The sequence below is a fragment of the Bison bison genome, unplaced genomic scaffold (genome assembly GCF_000754665.1).
Source record: "Bison bison bison isolate TAMUID 2011002044 unplaced genomic scaffold, Bison_UMD1.0 scf7180017864470, whole genome shotgun sequence".
In the NCBI taxonomy this organism is placed as follows: Eukaryota; Metazoa; Chordata; class Mammalia; order Artiodactyla; family Bovidae; genus Bison; species Bison bison.
This window is the reverse complement of record NW_011495031.1, coordinates 4432388-4456097: the sequence shown is the minus strand read 5'-3', so window position 1 is coordinate 4456097 and position 23710 is coordinate 4432388. Positions and strand designations below refer to the sequence as shown.

Genomic DNA, 23710 nt, shown 5'->3' with positions numbered 1-23710 from the left:
GCAACTGCAGGACCTGGTGTAGGTTCAGAAACAACTGTCCAGGTTTCTGGGGCAACAGGGGCTGATGTTCTAAGATCTGGAACCAGCTTACCTGTGTCCGGAGCAGCAGTGAGCCCTGGATCATCACCAGGAAGGTCAAGAGCAACTGCGGTATCCGGTGAAGGCTCTCAGCCCACTGTCGCATTATCTGGAGCAACAGGGACTAGTGCTGGACCATCAGGCACGCGTTTCTCCTCCTCTGGAGTACCGGCAACACCTGGATCAACCACAGGCAGGGCAGCAGGAGCTGGGACCCCGGGTGTAGATTCCCAGCAAACTGCCAGATTGCCTGCAGCTGCAAGGACGACTGCTCCAGGATCAGGAAGCAGTGCGCCTTCAGGTGAAACATCAGAAAGCCGTTCATCAGTACCTGGAGGGCCAGAAACCACTCAACAACCTGGCGCAGGTTCCGAGCCCACCACCCTATCGCCTGGGGTTACGAGAACGAGTGCTCTGAGGGGATCTGAGACCAGTGTACCTTCAACTGGAGTATCAGGCTTGCCTGGCTCGACACAAGGAGGATCTGCAGCAACTGGAAGCAGTGGTGCCGGTTCAGAGCCTACTGCCCCAGTCTCAGGAGAAACAAGGACCAGTGTTATATCAGGAGCCAACGTACCTGTCTCTGGAGCCCCAGTGACCCCCGGATCATCAGCAGGAAGCTCAGCGGCACCTGGGGCACGTGCTCCAGGTTCAGAGACAACTTCCCCATTGTCTGGAGCAGCAGGGACAAGTGCTATAGGGTCAGGAACCAGCATCCCTCCATCTGGAGCACCTGTAACCCCTGAACCACCCCTCAGAAGCACAGAAGCAAGTGCAAGGCCTCCTGCAAGCTCAGAGTCAACCGTCACATTACCTGGAGCAACAGGGACTGATGTTCTAAGACCTGGAACCAGCTTACCTGTATCTGGCGGAGCCGTGACCCCTGCGTCATCACCAGGAGGGTCATCAGCAACTGCAGGACCTGGTGTAGGTTCAGAAACAACTGTCCAGGTTTCTGGGGAAACGGCCACTCATTATAAAGGATCAAATACAAATGAGTCCTCAACTGAAATCTCAGAGACAAGTGGAGCAACAGCTGGCCTTACCTTAACGTCTAAGTCATCTATTATCAGTTCAGCGACACGTGCACCATCTTCTGCAGTGACAAAAGCAACAGTTACTTATGATGTAGTTTCCTGGACAACTGGATCATCATCTGGAAGATCCACGACCAATGTTATTGAATCAGCATCAAGTGTATCATCAGCTGAACAAATAGCACCTTCTTTGTCAACAAATGGACTAGCAGGAACAACTAGAATCTCTGATGTAGTTGCCAGGACAATCAGACCATCGTATGGAATATCAGGAACAACTGGATCATCCATTGATGAAATTGTAACCACTAACACATCACCTGAATTTACAGAATCCAATAGATTTTCTGTTGTTCGTTTACGGACAACTAGGCCATCATCTGGAGAAATAGGGACAACTCTTACTGAGTCTAGTACTAGTGCATCATCAAGTGAAGAATCAGGGACAACTGGATCAATAGCTGGACTAACGAGAACAACTAGAATCTCACTTGTAGGTTCAGGAACAGCTAGACCATCATCTGGTGAAACACAGACCACTGTTATTGAATCTAGAGTTAGTGGATCATCAGATCAAGGATTAGGAACAATTGGATCAACAGCTGGACTGACGAGAACCTCTAGAATCCCTGTTGTAGTTTCAGGGACAACTGGACCATCATCTGGCAAAACAGGATCCACTCTTTCTGAATTTAGGACTAGCGGATCATTAGTTAAAGGATCAGAGACAACTGAATCAACAACTGGACTGGCCAGAATGACTAGAATCTCAGTTGGAGGTTCATGGACAACTAGACCATCATCTGGAGAAACAGGGACCACTGTTATTGAATCCAGAACTAGTGGATCACCAAGTGAAGGATTAGGGAGAACTGGATCAACAGCTGGACTGACGAGAACCACTAGCATCTCAGTTGTAGGTTCAGGGACAACTGAACCATCATCTAGAGAAACAGAAACCACTGTTACTGAATCTAGAAATAATGGATCACTAGGTGAAGGGTCAGGGACAACTGGATCAACAGCTGGACCGACAAGAACCACTAGAATCTCTGGAGTAGGCTCAGGAACAACTAGACCATCATCTGGAGAAACAAGGACCACCGTTATTAAATCAATAACACGTAGAACTTCAGCTGAAGGATCACGAACAACTGGATCAGCAGGTGGACTGATAATAGCTACTAGAATATCTAGTGCTGATTTACTAACACCTGGTCCATTATCTGGAGAAACAAGGACCACTGTTATAGGATCAGGAACAAGTGGAAAATCAGGTGAAGTATCAGGGTTAACTCGATCACCTGCTGAACTGACTACAACCACTAGGATTTCTCATGTAGCTTCAGGAACAAGTGCACCATCATCTGGAATGACAAGGACAACTGTAACATCTGGTGTAGCTTCAAGGACAAGTGGACTATCATCTGGAGAAAAAGGGACCAGTGTTACTGAAACAAGAACCAGCGGATCATCAATTGAAGGGTCACAGACAACTGGAACAGCAGATAGACTGACAATAACTACCAGAACATCTGTTGTAGTTTCAGGAACAGATGCACCATCATCTGGAACATCAGGGACGATTAGGTCATCAGTTGACCTGACTGGAACAACCGAAGTCTCTGTTGTAGGTGCAGGAACAATAGAACCATCAACTGTAGAATCATGGACAACTGAGCCCAGAGATTTAGGTTCATCAACCACTGTATTTTCAGCTGGTGCTATAGGAACCACTAGACCTGGAACATCAGGGGCAAGTAGACCGTCTGTTGTAGGTTCAGAGACAGCTGGTCCATTATCTGCAAAAACAGAGACCACTGTTATAAGATCAGGATCAAGTGGATCTTCACTTGAAGGAAGAGGGACATCTGGATCAACAGATGGACTGACAGGAACTACTACAATCTCTTTTGTAGGCTTAGGAACAACTGGACCATCAGCCAGAGGATCAAGGCCAACTGGGAAAGGAGATATAAGATCATCAACCACTGTATCGTCAGTTGATGCTACAGGGAACATTAGATCTGGAGGATCAGGCACAACTGGACCATCTATTGTAGGTTCAGAGACGGTTGGACCATCATCTGGAGAAGCAGGGACCACTGCTACAGGATCAGGAACAAGTGGAAAATCAGCTGAAAGATTAGGGACAACTGTATCAACAGACGGATTGAGAAGAACCACTAGAATCTCTCTTGTAAGTTTAGGCACTACAGGACCGTCATCTGGGGTGATGAGGACAACACAAACATCTATTGTAGGTTTAGAGACAACTAGGTCATCAACTGGAGTATTAGCGACAACTAGCACCTCAGCTGAAGGTTTGAAGACAACTGGCCCATCACCTGGAGGATTATGGACAACTGGGACACCAGTTGAAGGGTCCGAGACAACTGAGTCATCAACTGGTAAAATCACAGGAGCCAGGAGAACAACTTGGGAGTCAGAAAGTGAAGTTGCCACATATGAAGGCAAGTCAATTTAGCCATATTTAAGCAATAATATTCCCAGATGGTGCTGGTGGTAAAGAACCTGCCTGCCAATGCAGGAGACATGAGATGTGGGTTTGATCCCTGGGTTGGTAAGATTCCCCTGGAGGAGGAAATGGCCACCCACTCCAGTATTCTTGTCTGGAGAATCCACATGGACAGAGGAGCCTGGCAGGCTACAGTCCATGGGGTTGCAAAGAGCTGGACATGACTGCTACTGGTAAGTAAGCAGGGGATGCCAGATGTGTTTTTTGGACTTGTTTTCATGCTCACTGGCTATTTAAAAATGCAAAAGTAATTAATCTCCAATTAAAATAAATTTATATTAAAAATAATAAAATACAAAATAATAATAATTCCAATTAAACAATACAATGCTCTTAAATATACTGTCTAATTTAAATATTTAAAAAAGTATTGCTATCTCATTTTACTCATGAAGAACTTAGAAAAGATATTATATAAGTTTGGTCCAAGCTCTACAGCAAATAAATAGTGAAGACAATATTTCTATCCATTGTTTGCTGACTCAAAGTCTGTTCTTTACCACAAGGGCATCTTCCACTAAGGCAAATATACAATGATCTTTAGTTATCCATTAATAATATTTACAAAGCTTAAATTTCCCCATTTCTAACTGTAAATAAGAACTACAGGAGCAGATAATAAAAAAAGGTTTACAAATTTTAAAGTATTAACAAACTTTGGCATTTGCCATTCTGAAACTGCAAGATTTGGGACATTTTATTTATTAAAACTATAATATTATTATTTTACAAATCAAAATTTTATTTCTTAATTTCTTTTTTATTTTAATTTTATTATTATTATTATTATTTTTTACTTTACAATATTGTATTGGTTTTGCCATACATCAACATGCATCTGCCATGGGTATACACGTGTTCCCCATCCTGAATTATTACAACATCACACCAAATTCACAAATAACTTGTAAGGCAATTTTTTCCTAACAATAAATGGATTAAATTATTTACTCAAGGGTACAGTATATTATCAGGTTTCCAGACTAGTAATATAGCATGAGCATGTTGAGAAAAACATCATTTCTCAGTTTGCAGGTTATCTAATAGAACCTAGGTTTTAGTAACTAAATTCTCTTATTTAAGAAATAGATTGTTTATTCTTTATTTTCCTGTTTTAAAGACTTACCCTATGCTTATTCTAACTGCTATTACAAACTCTACTTATGTAAAATTATTTTACAAACTAATCACTAGAAAATAATTTGATTCAGGCTATATGTATAATTATTATCTATTCAACCTATAGTTATGTTAATCTAAATGAATAACCACGCTTCAAATTATGTATTGAACATCATACTAATAAATTAATTTAATAGTCACTAATGTGTGACTACTGGGCACAATATGTATTTTACCTTTTCTTTTTTTTGCATTTTCCAAGTTCAAGATTTTAGCCTTTAACTGGAAGCAAAGAACTACATATGTGTAAACATTTTATATGGGAAAAGGGTTATGTTTCTGTTTTTAGTTTAATAATTTATAACTCATAGATGATTTCTGAAAAGAGCATTTTACAATTTCTCTTCCAAGAGGTCTTTCTCACCCTGAGTTGAATTTCTAAGATAATCTCAATGAAAATAACATATTCTTGTTTTTTAATAAAAATGTTATACATCATGGCAGTTGAAGCACTGAAATGGATTTTAAAAATAAAAATTCAAATATATATTTAACTAAAATATGAATTTAATCTTTCCTTTATTAGGCTCAGACAACACAATTCCACTGAAATTCATTGCAGATAAATTGAAATTAAAATGAAAAAATTATACTTTTTCACAATGTGCCTTGAAATAACATTTCACCTTATCAGAGTGCTAGAGTCAATGTGGTTTATTTTAAATATATGAATATCAAAATAACTCAAGTAATTGAGAGTAAAATTTAGAAAGATGAACCCATCATCTGCCTTTTTCCTCCTCACTCTTTCCTTGCCTCCTTGCCTCTTTCCCTCCTTCCACACCAGGGAGTCCAGGTCTGGAAGTAAAACTAGTGAGGGTGACATAAAGTCTGCTTTCACTGTCAGTGGGATCTATGAAAAAGGAGTAAGTAGGTGGGTCAGGAAAGGAAACGGTGGAAAGTAGTTGATGGTTCATTTCCTTTAGAATCAAAACTCTGCAGGAAAGGTTTTCCAGTGCTACTTCAGTATTCATTGGGGAGATAATGCTGTGTTGATCTTTTAATTTTTCTCACTCTAGGTACTTCAGGAAAATTCTCCAAGGCAGCCATATCTGGGAGTTCCCACACAGGTAGGTTAACAAGAAGGAACTCTTGATATTTAACTGCATAGTTCAGTTCAGTTCAGTCGCTCAGTCATGTCTGACTCTTTGTGACACCATGAACCACAGCACGCCAGGCCTCCCTGTCCATCACAAACTGCCAGAGTCTACCCAAACCCATGTCCGTTGAGTAGGTGATGCCATCCAACCATCTCATCCTCTGTCATCCCCTTCTCCTCCTGCCCTCAATCTTCCAAGAATCAGGGTCTTTTCAAATGAGTCAACTCTTCTCATTAGGTGGCCAAAGTATTGGAGTTTCAGCTTCAACATCAGTCCTTCCAATGAACACCCAGGACTAATCTCCTTCAGAATGGACTGGTTGGATCTCCTTGCAGTCCAAGGGACTCTCAAGAGTCTTCTCCAACACCACAGTTCAAAAGCATCTATTCTTCAGCACTCAGCTTTCTTTCTTTCTTTCTTTCTTTAACCTCATAAGGTAGTTAGTAAACCCACTCTTATAAAATATCAGCATCATTCTTTTCCTATTATCCCAAATCCTCAGACCTCATCATTCATCATTTTATTTTCTCAGAGGCCACAACTTTAATAGTGAGCAACAGCACATCTGGAACTGGGCTCAGACCTGGTAAGAATGAGATTTTTGAAGTTTGGGTTTAGCATGAATTATGACTCTCCATAGACTATCCTATTGGGAGGTGTGATCTCTTACAGAGTAGCTTTCATTGTCTTTTAGATTTAACATGTTATGGAAGATCTTTCAATACCATCACCTAGCTTCTAACTGTTTAAAGATGGGTTGGTGTGTCTAATTGGTGTGAAGAGTTTTCCCTTGGGATGACACACACACATCACTAGTATGTTAGGGGGAACCAAGGAATATTACATACCTGGGAAGAAGAGAAAGTGATGTGAACAGTCCTACCTATATAAAGATTTTATTTGCTTAAATAATCCATTATAATATTCAGTATTTTCCTTGGCACATTCAAATATTTTCCTGCCTTTCATCCCACAGAAGATAACACTGCAGTAGCAGGAGGCCAAGCGACTGGGCGTGTGACAGGTGAACCTGGGAGAAAACCCCCCTTCTTCCTGTCCTGGAATAAATGAGATGTTTGAGAAAGTTGCTTCAACTTGGGAATATTTTGATTGCTTTCTTAATGACATGGATAATAGAAAAGTCATACAACTCTCACCTCATCAGGAAAGCCGTGAGAGGACCCTTTGATATGGCATATTTTTCCTAGAGACAGGACTTTAGAAGACAAACACAAGTCACTGTGATGACTAGACCCTTTGTGTTTCAGGTACCACAAAGGTAATCCCTGGCACAACTGTTGCCCCTGGCAGTTCCAACACAGGTAATTCAACAAAATGGTAGGGAATCTTCCATGGGCCCAGCTACGTAGGGTTCCTCAAGTGTTATCCTACATAAGAGAACTACCATATCTTTTCTATAATCCTTACATGGTTTCCAATCATCTCTCTTCCATTTCCCCCTCTCTCAGAGTCCACAACTTCCTTAGGAGAAAGTAGAACAAGAATTGGAAGAATCACAGGTGAGCACTACTGAGTTACTAATTGTGCTTTCTATTAATAATATCTTACCAGTAAAAAGGCTTTTTTGAAATATATCAAAACTATTTGAACTTTCATATTCAGCAGATGATGTCTTTTTATGACTTTCTGTTAGCTCTCACTATTTTCTGTCTTGTCACTCTCAGAAGTTAGAACCTTCAGAGAAGTAAAGATAACCAAAGAAAGGAAATTGGTAGTTCTTGAGTTCTGCCTTTTCATAGGGTATTTGTTAACGGAAGGGTATTTGTATAAGGTTTACCCCATTTCTTCTGGGGTAAACCTTATACTGTTCTTAAGAGGGGAGCCCAGAAAGGATTCTCTTTTTGGACATTCAAGCTATTACCCTGGTGTAAGATGGAGGCAACATATTAATATTCCCATATAGTTACAACTAAGGAGGTAGAGCTGGTGGGAGCAACTCTGGAAGTTTATGCCTATTAAATTTTGAATTTCAGATGTTATGAACTTGAATACAATTAAATGGATTTACTCAAATATTGTTTCTATTTCTTGTTATCAGGAGCCACCACTGGCACATCTGAGAGGTCAAGCCCTGGAAGTAAAACAGGTAAATATGGGAGAGGCCCAGAAACCTCTGATATTTAACTCTAAGAAGCAAATCATTTGGGACATAAGCCAATGTCTTTATTGTGGCCCTGAATTTAAAAATAGAGAATGCACCTTGTTTTAACAGGATAACTCTAAGAAGAATCTTATATCTCCAAGTCCCAGACAGTCTTATGGGCTATTCTCAGGTTGGTAAATGCATCACTATTGCAATTCTCTGTTTCTCTCTTCTGCTTCAGGTAACACTGGTGCAATCTCTGGCACAACAGTTGCACCCGGAAGCTCTAACACAGGTAAAGTACTAACCTAATGGGGAGTATAAGGAACTTCATTGATGGTTTGGCTTCTTCCTTCAACTCCTCCAAACCTTCCCTACCATACTCAACTCAGCTTTTCTGAGTTATATGCATCTTCAAAATTTAGCATTCTTCTCCTTTCTTTCTTTCACTTAGGGGCTACAACTTCTTTGGGAAGTGGTGAAACCAGCCAGGGTGGAATTAAAATAGGTGAGCAACTAAACCACATAAGGCAATGGCACCCCACTCCAGTACTCTTGCCTGGAAAATACCATGGGTGGAGGAGCCTGGTGGGCTGCAGTCCATGGGGTTGCTAAGAGTCGGACACAACTGAGCGACTTCATTTTCACTTTTCACTTTCATGCATTGGAGAAGGAAATGGCAACCCACTCCAGTGTTCTTGCCTGGAGAATCCCAGGGACGGGGGAGCCTGGTGGGCTGCTGTCTATGGGGTCGCACGACTGAACAACTTAGCAGCAGCAGCAACAACAATTAAACAATTATTTTTCTCTTTATCTTAATCTAAATCATGTTGGCTATTATAAATTTAAGGGGAGTTTTGTTCTATCTGAATCTCATTTGGGGTACAAATTATTAGGATATTGGGCTTCCCTTATGGCTCTGCTGGTAAAGAATCTGCCTGTAATGTGAGAGACCTGGGTTTGATCCCTGGGTTGGAAAGATTCCCTGGAGAAGATAAAGATTACTCCAGTATTCTGGCCTAGAGAATTTCATGGACTGTATAGTTCATGGGGTCGCAAAGAATCAGATATGACTGAGCAACTTTCATTCACTTCACTTATTAGGATATTAACTGCCTTTCATTTTACCCCATGTGAATTGCCTTTTTGGGTATATGTGTAATAAAGTGGCATAATAGAGACCACACATGATGTATCACTTTAAAGCAATAAAGTTCCTTATATTATTTGTTCTAAAGCAAATCCTAGTTTGAACCCCTAGTAAAAGGGAATCACAAATTGATTCTCTCTTGTGATTTCAGTTACCATGGGGGTGACTACTGGTACAACCATTGCACCTGAAAGTTCCAACACAAGTGAGTCATGGAAAAGTTGAAGAAACTTGCCTACATTAGCTTTAGAGACCTGATGTCTCCTATAGAGATATTACAGATAGTAATACTCTTATACATTTCCCTGAATTCCTGTATCCCATACCACTATTTTTCCTATTTCTTCTCAGAGGCTACAACTACTACAGAAGTCAGAACTACCACTGAAGTCAGAACAGCAACTGGTGAGCGGTTGGCTCTTTCTGCCTTTGGGTTCAACAGTTTTGTATTTAAGTTTGCGTTAGATGATTGATGAGTAAGAAAACTGGCTGAGAGAGTCTCATATTCCATTTGAAGAGACAGTATATCAGATGATTCAGATTTGGCTCTTCAGACTGAATTTCTCCATATGTCAGCTTTTCAGATGTGATTCTCTGAAGCTAAGAATGATGTGTTGTTCTCAATCCTTTATCCATCTTGCCATTGCAGGTGCTACTTCAGGATTAACTGGAGTTTCCAGGGCATCAGAAAATTCCACTCCTGTTTAGTATTATATGTTTAATTAATTCATCTTGGACTTCTCTTGCATGTAAAACCCATTCTTGTGGGTTTATCCTCATGACCAAAGTCCCAACAAATCAAATTTTAAATATTTATACCCCTGAACACACACTGAGGAGTACACACTGAAGCAACAGGAAACCAAATCACAGGAAATGAAATAAATGTGCAGAGGAAAATCACTTTTACCCAAAGCCTTAAACCATAGATAAAGGTCTCTTTTCTGAGACTTTTGCATTTATTGGCTTGGGAAATGAAAGAGATACTGGGAAAACATGGTATTTGCTTCTCTTTGGCCAAAGAAGCCCCTTTACTGCTTTTAAGAATCATGCGAATTATCCATTTATGCTACTCTAAGGACACAAAAAAATATTGTTACTATCTCTCTCTCTCAATTTCATAATCTATCATTCTCTCTCAACTTCATTTTCACTTCCAATTCAAATATCACTGGTATATCTTTTTTAACCATATTTGTTCCTGAAGATTTCAACACGAGTTAATCAGTTACCAAAGAAAGCTCTCTATATGTATCTCAGGCAAAAGCCATCTTCTTTGGGGCCATTTCTTCTATTATTACAACACATTTTTCCAGATTTCAAAATTGCTTAAAATCATGTTTAATTTTCCTTTTTTACTCCTAGAAACTACCACTTCAAGACACAGTAGTGATGCCACTGGGAGTGGAATACAAACAGGTCAGTCATGCTATTGCATAACTGTTGAGATTTAGTTGGTTATTTGTAGGGTTTTCTATAGAGAGGAGATGACAAAATTTTGCATTTAAAGACTTTCCTTGGAGAAGGAAATGGCAACCCACTCCAGTATTCTTGCCTGGAGAATCCCAGGGATGGCGGAGCCTGGTGGGCTGCCGTCTGTGGGGTCACACAGAGTCGGACACGAATGAAGCGACTTAGCAGCAGCAGAGCCAATTAAAACTGGTCATCTTAGTGTACTAGAATTTCCTGGACTAAAGATTTCATCAGACTCATATTTATTAGAACATAGTTTTCTGGCAGTAAATATCATCATGAAAACAAGAGTCTTTTTTTGAAGACAAGTAGATACTCTCATGGAGAAGGCAATGGCACCCCACTCCAGTACCCTTGCCTGGAAAATCCCATGGACAGAGGAGCCTGGTAGGCTGCAGTCCATGGGGTCGAGAAGAGTCGGACATGACTGACCGACTTCACTTTCACTTTCCACTTTCATGCATTGGAGAAGGAAATGGCAACCCACTCCAGTGTTCTTGCCTGGAGAATCCCAGGGACGGCGGAGCCTGGTGGGCTGCCATCTATGGGGTCACACAGAGTTGGACACGACTGAAGCGACTTAGTACTTAGTAGATACTCTCATACTCATCTTCACTGTCACTACCATCACATAAGATGAAGTCACTGCCACCAAGAAGTTTCCAACCCAGGTAAATTAAGGTGACTGAAATAACTTAAGGCATTCTTGGGGCCTCACATTGAGATTTTTTGTTTAAAAAATGGAAATGATCAGGGAAGAAATACTTCCTCTATTCTATTAAAAAGCATAGTAGTATAAAACAGTTCAGAAAATTATTACAGTCCAGCATACTTATGAAATGCAACCCAGATGATGAGAGAGAACTGCAAGAGCAGGTGCTGGAAGGTTCTTTGGAACTTCTGTATCTCAAAATCATAACAGAAATTTCCTGAAATAAGGAAAAAAGGAAATGATGCATCAATTTTATATTTTACCATAATAATATTGTAATATAGATGTTAGCTATGACACAAAAATTTAAAACATGATTTCATGGGCAATGTTCAAGCTGGTTTTAGAAAAGGCAGAGGAACCAGAGATCAAATTGCCAACATCCACTGGATCATGGAAAAACCAAGAGAGTTCCAGAAAAACATCTATTTCTGCTTTATTGACTATGCCAAAGCCTTTGACTGTGTGGATCACAATAAACTGTGGAAAATTCTGAAAGAGATGGGAATACCAGACCACCTGACCTGCCTCTTGAGAAACCTATATGCAGGTCAGGAAGCAACAGTTAGAACTGGACATGGAACAACAGACTGGTTCCAAATAGGAAAAGGAGTACGTCAAGGCTGTATATTGTCACCCTGCTTATTTAACTTCTATGCAGAGTACATCATGAGAAACACTGGGCTGGAAGAAGCACAAGCTGGAATCAAGATTGCCGGGTAGAAATATCAATAACCTCAGATATGCAGATGACACCACCCTTATGGCAGAAAGTGAAGAGGAACTAAAAAGCCTCTTGATGAAAGTGAAAGAGGAGAGTGAAAAAGTTGGCTTAAAGCTCAACATTCAGAAAATGAAGATCATGGCATCCGGGCCCATCACTTCATGGGAAATAGATGGGGAATCAGTGGAAACAGTGTCAGACTTTATATTTTTGGGCTCCAAAATCACTGCAGATGGTGATTGTGGCCATGAAATTAAAAGAGGCTTACTCCTTGGAAGAAAAGTTATGACTAACCTAGATAGCATGTTGAAAAGCAGAGACATTACTTTGCCAACAAAGGTCCATCTAGTCAAGGCTATGGTTTTTCCAGTAGTCATGTATGGATGTGAGAGTTGGACTGTGAAGAAGGCTGAGCACCAAAGAATTGATGGTTTTGAACTGTGGTGTTGGAGAAGACTCTTGAGAGTCCCTTGGACTGCAAGGAGATCCAACCAGTCCATTCCGAAGGAGATCAGCCCTGGGTGTTCATTGGAAGGACTGATGCTAAAGCTGAAACTCCAATACTTTGGCTACCTCATGTGAAGAGTTTACTCATTGGAAAAGACTCTGATGCTGGGAGGGATTGGAGGCAGGAGGAGAAGGGGACGACAGAGGATGAGATGGCCATATGGCATCACCGACTTGATGGATGTGGGTTTGGGTGAACTCCGGGAGTTGGTGATGGACAGGGAGGCCTGGCATGCTGCAATTCATGGGGTCGCAAAGAGTCGGACATCACTGAGCGACAGAACTGAACTGAACTGAAGGTATAATTAAAAGTTATTTGATATGTTGATTACCATGCACAGATTTGCCTTTTTGGAAGATTAACTAGAGAATTAACTAGAGAATTGATATGAAGGAGAGTAGGAGAGTAAGTGTGGAGATGTCATCCAGTTTGAGACTGTTAGAAGTTAGGCATGATTAGAGACTGAAATAAGGCAGTGATGTGAAAAAATAGAAGGCAGAAGGATGATCAAAAAGAATGAGAAATATGTTGGCTCGTTAGAATCAATTTCAGTGTGGTGATGGGAGGGATAAAGGATAGCAAGGACTGTAGATGAATTCTAATTCATAGTTTGAGTGCCATCCACTAAATTTTGGTATATACTGGAAGAAGAAAAAGAATTATAACTGACAGGAGATATAGTGAGGTCAGATTTTTTGACAGTTTTAGTTTAAGGTGCTCTGAGGTATCCAGTTAGTATGCTCAGCAGGAGTAATAAGTGCAGCCAGAATACAGAAGATAGGTTTCATTGGAGAGAGAGATTTGTTAGTGATTTACTTACAAATGATGTTTTAAATTGTGGATGCTGGTGGATTTCCTTACGGTGAACATACATAGTGAAAAGAGATGAAAAATAAATTGAAACACGATTCCTTGGGTTATATAGGTGGGCAAAGAAGCCTGAAAAAGGGAAGAGTTGCGGTTCAGCAGTGTTAAGTCAAATCCATAAAGCAGAGTCTGGGAGTGCTGGAGACTGTATTGCTTCTGATTTAGGGATTCAGAATGTCAGATCAAACAGGGTCAACCAGAATTTGTGGGAAACGTAGGTGTTTTTAATGTGTTTTTTTTTTTTTTTTTCTTTTCCTGAGAGCCTAGCCTTACAATTATAAATCTTTGAAATTGAAAGAACTGCCTCAAAATAATTAAAATTTCAAGATTCTTTCTCCTTCTCATTTTAACCTTCAGGAGTCCCTCACATAATTTCAGGGAGCCAATCTACTATTAATAGAAGCAAAATATGTGAGGATGGGTAAGTTAAAAAAAGTGAAGATGGGGAAGACATCCATCTCCATGATACTAATTCCAGAAAAGAAGGATCCCAGAAAACTGGAGTTTACCACAGGAAATGAAACATCAAACAATATTTATTTCACCTTTTGGAACAAGGAATCCTAGAGAAGGAATGCAGTCTTTTACAAAAACACATTGTTTAACCTGAACCATGATCTCCATCCAATAAGAAAGTTATCTCTGTCCATTTTTTTTCCTTTCTTTTCTTCTCTCTCCTTTACCAGGTATCACTGGGACAGGCTCTGGAACTACATCCTCACCTGGAGGTTTCAATGCAGGTAAGTCAAAAGTGAAAGGAATGCTCCTTTAAGTGGCTGTAGGGAGAAGATCATTGGAGAAGGCAATGGCACCCCACTCCAGTTCTCTTGCTTGGAAAATCCCATGGATGGAGGAGCCTGGTAGGCCGCAGTCCATGGGGTCGCTAAGAGTCGGACACGACTGAGCGACTTCACTTTCACTTTCATGCATTGGAGAAGGAAATGGCAACCCACTCCAGTGTTCTTGCCTGGAGAATTCCAGGGACAGGGGAGCCTGGTTGGCTGCCGTCTATGGGGATGCACAGAGTCAGACACGATTGAAGTAACTTAGCAGCAGCAGCAGCAGGGAGAAGATTATACACTGCTATATCATTTTCACATTTTCAAACTCCAGCTTCTCAATTTTTCCTCCTTTGCTCTTCTAGAAGCAACAACTTTTAAAGAACATGTTAGAACCACTGAAACAAGAATTTTATCAGGTGAATTTTGCCATGTTTTGGATTCTCAATAATTTTTTCACTTGAGTTTACTGCATATGGGTTGTGAATGAAAATTAACATGGCTTAAAACTGGTTTCTTTTAATTTAGTAACAGATCATAAGGACAACCTCTATTATCTCCTTGGGTTTTCATAGAGAACATACTATAGATGTAGTTCCTTAGATACATTCTTTTTTTTTTGTGGCAGATTCATTTTGATATATGGCAAAACCAATACAATATTGTAAAGTTAAAAAATAAAATAAAATAAATTAAAAAAAAGAAACTTACAGAAAAAAAAAATTATTGATTCAATTTCAGTACAAAAAAAAAAAAAAGATACATTCTTTATTTGAAAATTTTCTCCCTTTGTTTTGTCAGGCAATAGCCCAGAATCAGTAGGGGTCACTAGTAGCCAAGAAGTGAGGGAAGATCGCTATACCAGATGCAAGTAAATTTGTTTATTAAGGCTTTGATTGAGATGCCTAACCCTTGATCACAAGTTTAGACAATTTTTTTTTCTGTTTTTTTGTTTGTTTGTTTTTGTTTCAGTGCTGGAAAACTGGGAATTTAAGTCACTAGAAATAAATCATGTGACTATAGGACAGACATTCTCTCATTGAATATCAGAATCTAGATGATTCTATATTTAGAGAAATAAGATCAATGGTGCAAGTGTGACTTTTCCTCCTATATTTTATTTGAATAGTCACGAGAAAGTGTTTTGGAAAATATGCCAAGCTTAACATTTTGTGCAAGAAAAATTGTTAAACTGTTTTCTATTGCTTCAGAGAACCAGCACACTTGTCAATACAGTACTCTTCTTAGGGTGAGAAAGGCTTCGTGAGGCTCATGCTTCTCTCTTATTGTAGGTACCACTAGGGGAGCCTCTGGCACAACAGTTATTCCTGAAAGTTCCAACACAGGCAAGTAAATATTTAATCAGTGGCTCCAAGTAGATACGCCTAGAAAAATAACAGCCCTTCTCTGGAATTTACTGTCTGTTGTAGCATCAGCACAGCAAGTTCTAACTTCAGTCTTCTTTGCCTTTCTTAGGGACTAGCACTGGAGTTGGAAAGCAAACAAGTAAGTGTCAGTGGTTCCTATCTGTTGTGTTCTCAGTTAATGATTCCTATGCCTTTGCTTCAACACAGGGGAATGTTTAAGGTAATGATAAAGGGCCAGGAAATGGGCAGAATCTTTTTAGAGCATGTCCTCTTCCAGCCATCTATTGTTTTCTTGTTCTTAGTTTCTGGGCTCCATGCAGAGCTGCCAGATAATTTTGTAAAAGTACACAAGGGCACTGCTACTAAAAGGAGGAGAAAGAGGCTGAAATCCAACCAGCATTTTTCAACAAGTTATAAAATCCACGTGGCTTCTTCTACTCAGAGGGTTTTTTTTTCTGTCATTGTTTTTTGTTTATTTTTTACTTCATAAATTTCTCTATGGGCTAACTACAACATTAGCCTAGATTTTCATCTGATTTCCTTTCTCTTCCTGTTATTGATCTTTGAGGCTAGCAATAGAAGCTATGTCTGATATGCAGTGTCCCTCATTTGTCTTTGCAGGTACTGCTGTGGTATCAGGCAGAGTTACTGGTGTCTCAGAAAGTTCCAGCCCCGGTAATGGAAATTACTAACTCTAATGAAGTTAACATGTTCAACATTCTTCTCCCCTTTAACACTCAAGTGTTTCAGAAAAGGAATATTTATGTCTATCAATATTAAACTTGAAGTGTAAAAGAAAAATGGTATCAGATGGAGTTAAACAGCAAAGAAGACTTTAAGATCATGAAACAGAAGTCAAGAGCATTGCAGTAGGGTTGAGATTTTGAATTTAATTTTGCTGAAATAAAGAGCAGGAGAGTTTTTAAATTCTGGGTTGAACTAGTGGAAAAATACTGGAGACAGTAGGGGAGAGGTTGGTCCATGTGATTAGGCAATCTTTGTTTGCTAATTGGTGCTCAAAGATGAAGTTAGTCTCCTACCTTCCCACAGTGACAGGAAGATGTGGGTGCTATTTTTCGTTGCTTTTTCTTTTTTACAATATTGTATTAGTTTAAGATGTACTGCATAGTGTGTCAGTATTTTCATAGTTTATACTCTCTTTAAAATTATTGGAAAATAATGACTGTATTCCCTTAATGTATCTATATAATATTTACTTATTGCTTATCTATATTATATATAGTAGTTTGTATTTGTTAATCCCCTATCCCTATCTTGTCTTTTTCTTCTTCCCTTTCCTCTCTAGTATCCACTAATTTGTTCTGTATATCTGTGAGTCTATTTCTATTTTGCTATATGCATTTTGTTTATTTGTTAGGTTCCACATATAAGTGATGCCACATATAGTGTTGGTCTTTGCGTGATGTATTTCACTAAGCATAGTACTCTTTACATTCATCCACATTGTTGCAAATGGCTGAATTTAATTCTTTTTTGGCAGAGTAATATTCCAGTGTAAATGTATTCTACATCTTCTTTATAATATTCTACTATATATGTGTGTATATAAAATTGTGTATATATACATATATATATATGTACATATGTATTTTTTCTACATCTTCTTTATCCATTTATCTGTTGATGGGCACTTAGTTTGTTTCCCTATCTTGGCTATTGTAAATAGTACTACTATGTACACTGGAGTGCGTGTATCTTTTTGAACTAGAGTTTTTATTTTTGTTTGAATATACATCCAGGAGTGGAATTGTAGGGGCATATGGTAGTTCTGGCTTCCCAGTTCTGGCCATATGGTAGCTTTGGCTTCTTTAGTGATAAAGAAACTGCTTGCCAATGCAGGAGACGTAAGAGATGTGGGTTCAATCCCTGGATCAGGAAGATCCCATGGAGTAGGGCATGGCAACCCATTCCAGTATTTTTGCCTGGAGAATCCCATGAACAGAGGAGCCTGGCAGGCCCCAGTTTATAGGGTCACAAAGAGTCGGATATGACTGAAGTGACTTAGCATGCACACAAGAGATTAAAGACCTAAATGTAAGACCTGAAACCATAAAACTCTTAGAAGAGAACATAGGTAAAACACTCTGACATAAACCATAGCAATGTTTTTTGGATCTGTCTCCTAAAGCAAAAGCAAAAAAAAAAAAAAAAACAACAAACAAACATGAATGGGATTTAATTATACTTGAAAGCTTTTGCATATCAAAATAAACCATCAATAAAACAAAAAAAACTTGAATAGCAGATAATATTTGCAAATTATATGACTGACAAGAGGTTAATATTCAGAATATATAAAGAGTTCATAAAACACTCCCCTTAAAATTAATACTAGACAGCCAGGAAAACAGGATATATGAAGTAAAATAGTTCAGTGTGAAAATAGTTTTTGTCACTAACAGAAGGGGACTCTTAAGTGATGGTTACCAGGGTCACAGTGAAGGGAAGTGTCAGTCACTCAGTCGTGTCTGACTCTTTGCGATCCCATGGACTGTAGCCCGCCAGACTCCTCTGTCCATGGGATTCTCTAGGCAAGAATACTGGAATGGATTGCAATCCCCTTCTCCAGGGGATCCCAAACCCAGGGATCAACTGATTTTGCAGCAGATTCTTTACCATCTGAGACATGAAATACTCAATTCTTCTGTGAGCAAGGAGTTGCTGTGTTAGGGCCTACTATGTTTCAATAGCAGGAGAATGAATTGGCATTTGTAGGTGTACCAGTACACTCCAGGTGCTTTGAGACTCTTGTTCTATGTGAAGATGTCTTCAAATACACTCTTCTGCAACCAGAAAAAGTCCAGTGCTCTTTTCCTACTCATTTTAGGTACCTCCAAGGAAGCATCTGAAACAACTACTGGTCCCGGGATTTCTACCACTGGTAAGTCAAATAAAAATATATGAACTTTGCTTGGTGGCATCTCAGAAGACAGGACAGCTTATCTGAAATTAAACTCTAGCTTTTATAGTTCCCTTTACTCACCACTTTTTCTCCTCTCTTAGTAAAGACAGGTTCTGGTTCTGGAATGCAAACAGACAAATACTAGAAATACAAACTCTTCAATGATCAATGTGCCTGTGATTTTATTTAGGGAGTTGAATTTGGGAGAGAAGAGTGGTGGGAAAGAAACAGGAAAGAAAGACCAGGAAGATTATTCTACATTTCCTCATGAAATATGACTTGAATTTTACCCATGGATTTTTTTTTTTTTCCCTCTGGGAGTTTTTGGGTTAGGCTTTTACCAGAACTCCTTACTGGAAGTTATGACCTTGAAATCTCTGATAATGAGATTATGATATGCTCAGGAATTGAAAATTCCTGAAATTTTTAATATTTCCTTCTTCAGGCTCCACTTCAAAATCAAATAGATTCACAACAAGCCCCAGAATACCCTACCCAGGTAAAATGAAATAACCCAAAGGCACTGGCATGAATTGTCTCTTCCACATGAAGCTTTCCTTAAGCATGAATGTGTCTGATCATTTGTGCAGGCATATGCGCAGATATGTGTACATGCTCTCTAATAAATAAAATGGCAACACTATCCTTTTGTTTCTCCTCAGAAACCACTGTTGTAGCAACAGGAGAACAAGAAACTGAAACTAAGACAGGTCAGTGTTGGAAAAGTACTAATTTCCTTGTCACTTATTCAACTAACATTTCCTTTAAGCTTATATTTGCTAGACTCTAGCAGCCCTTGACATTTTATTGCTTTGTATGTGTTGGTGGGGGAGATTATCATGGGCACAGATACTACAGTTTCAGGGTATTTAATGCTACTCAAACCATGCACAACAATTTTGGTCCTGGGAATATATTGAGACTGTTAATTTCTGTTTGCTAGTTGGTATGGCTGAGTGAAGACATCAGAGAAGAGATGACTGCATTTAATATTGGCTAGGGTGAGGAGGGAATTCTTGCCATATGGCACTTGAAAAGACAGAGACATGAGACAGCGTGAGGGACTTCAGGAATTAACCAGGTATTGGTATTGTCTGTATGAGTTTCAGGGAAGAAATGAGATTAGAAGGGTGAGCAAAGCAATGCTTATGAAGGACTTTATTTTCAAACTTAAATGAGACTTTATCCTCATAATAAATGGGATCACCTTAAGGATTTTGTTAAGAGGATGATATGATCAGATAAGTCTTTGAAAAATTACTCTGATAGAAATGTGAAGATTATAAGACTGTATTTTTTTGTTGTTTCTATTAAAATTTCTCCAGTGAACTTGGAATTCTGGGTAGGGAAATTTTTCTGCTATATTTATACTTAAAGATCATTTCTCTCTCCTATTGCTGTTTTCTGTTAGTCTGCTAAATATTTATAATTGGGAATTAACCTAGTCTCCCTTAGTAAAGAGAAGCATTTTATGCCCCAAACTTACACATCTTTAAATAATTTATTTTCTGTTTTTCTGTACCTATTAGTTGTTGGGGTCCTTTTACTTGAACCTGGAGAAACTTAAAAATTTCTCTCAAATATTATGTTGCTCATAGTTCAACCTTCTTGGTAGATAGAATAAAAATATTAATCTGATTTTTAGCAGTTTGAAAATAGAACATGAAATTTATGAGTGGGTTGTTGGGTTGACCAAACTTTCTGACATGGGAAGCCTCAAAAAAACTAAGAAGTTTAAAGCATTTGGCAGGATTGGAGATAGAACAAGATTAAAATACTATAAGACCAAAAGAACATACACATTCTTAGGGTATTAATACCAGGTAACATAATATGTTTGCTTTATTTATATATATAGAAAGTTATATGTTTTTTATACTGAGTTATCCTTTTCTTTATTTTATTATTTTATTAACCTATTTATCAAGAAATTTTGAAGAGAAATTTACTTTGATTGTCATTCCTCCTTTTGATTCTCATATTTCCTTCTCATTGACATTTGAGATCTAAAGGAAACACTCTCTAATGGTAAAATATCAAATGCCATACGGAGTGGAAAGGGAAGATTGATGGGAATATGTCTGCTTATAAGACTAGCAATGTGGCCATGTATTTTCAATAATAAACTATATTTACTCCAAACCTATTACAAAAACTTGAGAGACTAATATGAGGTATCTGTTTTTACACAGGATGTACAACATCTCTTCCACCACCTCCAGGTAAGAATACCTACACTTGAAAATAAAATCATTCTACATTAATGATTCATCTTGTAAATCAGGCTTCAGAGGTCATACCAATAAAAGTCACTAGCTAAGGAAATGTTATAGAATAGGAAAACTTGAAGTGGAGGAATTTAGCGTTTATTCACCAAATAGTGAATGAATGTCTGTTTCGTCACACACAAACTAATAAAGCCAAACCAAACAAATGTATTTTGTCTCTTAGTCAAAATAGAATTTACTTACACAATAAAGTGTTTCATGTAACTATATGATATCCTGATTGAAATATTGCCTTTTATTTTTTAAACTAGATAATTCCAGCTATTTTTGAGGACCAAATTTTAGCAACAAAAATTAGGAGTAATCAGAATTTAATAATTTTAGCAGACTTTGAGTTTCTCTAAAATTATCAAGCCAATGTGGTGTGCTTTCTATTAAGTGGTGAAATTACAAAAAATATCATTTTCTAATATTAGCATACAGTGGGAGATAGGATATTTTCAAAGAAACAATTTTCATATACAGGGTTATTGAAAATTGTTTCTTTGAAAATATCCTTTCTCCCACTGTATGCTAATATTAGAAAATGATATTTTTGGGGAACACATGTATACCTGTGGCAGATTCATTTTGATATATGGCAAAACCAATACAATATTGTAAAGTTAAATAAAATAAAATTTAAAAAAAAGAAACAATTTTCATATAAGGCTGAAAATAAATTTCACAGTGAAATATGTGACCTATGTATTATATAGCCAACACATCCTATGTGTTACACATCTTACATATATTGTATACTTTGGAAGGATTCTCAAGTATTTCATTAGAGAACTGGAATATGAGAACAGTAAGTAAGCTAGTTTAGGGTATATACATCAAAGAAGAGAGACAAGGTTGAGATGATAGACTGGAGACATGTTATGGCAACCTTAGAAGCCAGAATGCTAAAATAAAATATTTAGTTTGCAGGACTATAAGAAGTATCTGATCAAGGCAATGATGAGATGAAAAGTAGGCTTTAGGAAAACTATCCTACCTGTGACATAGAGAATTGACTGGATCAGGAAGAGGTCTGAGTCAGAGCAACCCATAAAAAAGCCAATTATGCCAGACCTAAAATACTAAGGTCCTAAAATAGTATTATAATAAGTAAAATGAGGAAAGGAAGGGATTCAAGTGAGGATAAAGATACAAGATTTTGCAGTAGGTTCAATGCCAAATGATGAGGAGGGAAACAATTAAGATGACTTCTAAGTTTTAGGCTTAAGTAATTATAAGAATAGTTTAGGCCTTAATAGGAGATGGGCTTCTATGGTGGCTCAGATTATTAAGAATCTGCCTACAATGTAGGAGACCTGGGTTCAATCCCTGGGGTGGGAAGATCCCCTGGAGAAGGGAATGGCAACCCACTTCAGTGTTCTTGCCATGGACAGAGGAGCCTGGTTGGCTACAGGCCTTGGGGTTTCAAAGAGTCGAACAAGACTGAGTGACTAACACTTTCACTTTAATAAGAGGTGGTCAATTTAGAGGAAAAGCTGGTTTTGAGGAAAATATGATTTAATCTATTTTGTGCACGTTGAGTTTGAGGTTCTTTAAAATCTGCTGGGGTGCTGTTTATTAGGCTGAGGGAGATCTGGGTCTATAGGCCATAAGAGATGTCTGTTCAGAAATTTGAGAGTATTCACTTGACACTTGGCACAACAGAACCCTGGGCACTAGGACCAAGAAGGAAGGAACAGTGACACCACAGGAGACTTGGCTGTGGGTGTCTGGGAGTCTCCAGCAAAGGTGTGGGTCACTGGTGGCCTGCTGCAGGATTGGGGGCACAGTCTGTAGCAGTACATGCATGGGATCTTTTGAGGGAAGTCACCATTATCTTCATTACCTCCACCATAGTTTAAGTGTTAATTGCTCAGTCTTGCCCAACTCTTTATGACCCCATGGATTGAAACCCAACAGGCTCCTTTGTCCATGAGATATTCCAGGCAAGGGTACTGGAGTGGGTTGCCATTTCCTTCTCCAGGGGATCTTCCCAACCCAGGGATCCCAGATCTCCTGCACTGCAGGCAGATTCTTTACCAACTGAGCTACAAGGGAAGCCCACCATAGTTTGGCCCCAGGTAAATAGTAGGGAGGAAACACAACTCCACCCATCAACAAAATTGGATTAAAGATTTACTGAGCATGGCCCCACCCATCAAAACAAGATCCAGTATCCCCCTCAGTCAGTCTATACTATTAGGAAACTTCCATAAGCCTCTTATCCTTCTCCATCTGAGGGCAGACAGACTGAAAACCACAATCACAGAAAACTAACGAATCTAATCACATGGACCACAATTCAGTTCAGTCGCTCAGTCCTATCTGACTCTTTGTGACCCCATGAATCGCAGCATGCCAGGCCTCCCTGTCCATCACCAACTCCCGGAGTTCACTCAGACTCACGTCCATTGAGTCAGTGATGCCATCCAGCCATCTCATCCTCTGTCGTCCCCTTCTCCTCTTGCCCCCAATCCCTCCCAGTATCACAGTCTTTTCTAATGAGTCAACTCTTCTCATGAGGTGGCCAAACTACTGGAGTTTCAGCTTTAGCATCATTCCGTCCAAAGAAATCCCAGGGTTGATCTCCTTCAGAATGGACTGGTTGGCTCTCCTTGCAGTCCAAGGGACTCTCAAGAGTCTTCTCCAACACCACAGTTCAAAAGCATCAATTCTTCAGCGCTAAGCTTTCTTCACAGTCCAACTCTCACATCCATACATGACCACTGGAAAAACCATAGCCTTGACTAGACAGACCTTTGCTGGCAAAGTAATATCTCTGCTTTTCAATATGCTATTTAGGTTGGTCATAGCTTTTCTTCCAAGGAGTAAGCGTCTTTTAATTTCATGGCTGCAGTTACCATATGCAGTGATTTTGGAGCCCCCAAAAATAAACA

The 23710-nt window shown here is 39.1% G+C and overlaps 1 protein-coding gene across 1 annotated transcript in view; it reads left to right on the top strand.

Annotated features, from left to right (window-relative positions):
- LOC105003552 (apomucin-like) overlaps nt 1-23710 on the top strand; it is a gene marked incomplete at its 5' end in the record, with an annotated part of 37000 nt that overhangs the window by 2514 nt on the left and 10776 nt on the right. Inside the window, 20 exons of the mRNA XM_010860772.1 lie at nt 2-3589; nt 5856-5906; nt 6469-6522; nt 6913-6960; nt 7205-7258; nt 7406-7456; nt 7996-8043; nt 8282-8335; nt 8495-8548; nt 9342-9395; nt 9542-9595; nt 10556-10609; nt 14161-14214; nt 14619-14672; nt 15730-15759; nt 16242-16295; nt 18469-18522; nt 18989-19042; nt 19206-19253; nt 20736-20765. Of these exons, the coding sequence (XP_010859074.1) occupies nt 2-3589; nt 5856-5906; nt 6469-6522; nt 6913-6960; nt 7205-7258; nt 7406-7456; nt 7996-8043; nt 8282-8335; nt 8495-8548; nt 9342-9395; nt 9542-9595; nt 10556-10609; nt 14161-14214; nt 14619-14672; nt 15730-15759; nt 16242-16295; nt 18469-18522; nt 18989-19042; nt 19206-19253; nt 20736-20765 (4542 nt within the window). The remainder of the gene's footprint in view (nt 1; nt 3590-5855; nt 5907-6468; nt 6523-6912; nt 6961-7204; nt 7259-7405; nt 7457-7995; nt 8044-8281; nt 8336-8494; nt 8549-9341; nt 9396-9541; nt 9596-10555; nt 10610-14160; nt 14215-14618; nt 14673-15729; nt 15760-16241; nt 16296-18468; nt 18523-18988; nt 19043-19205; nt 19254-20735; nt 20766-23710) is intronic.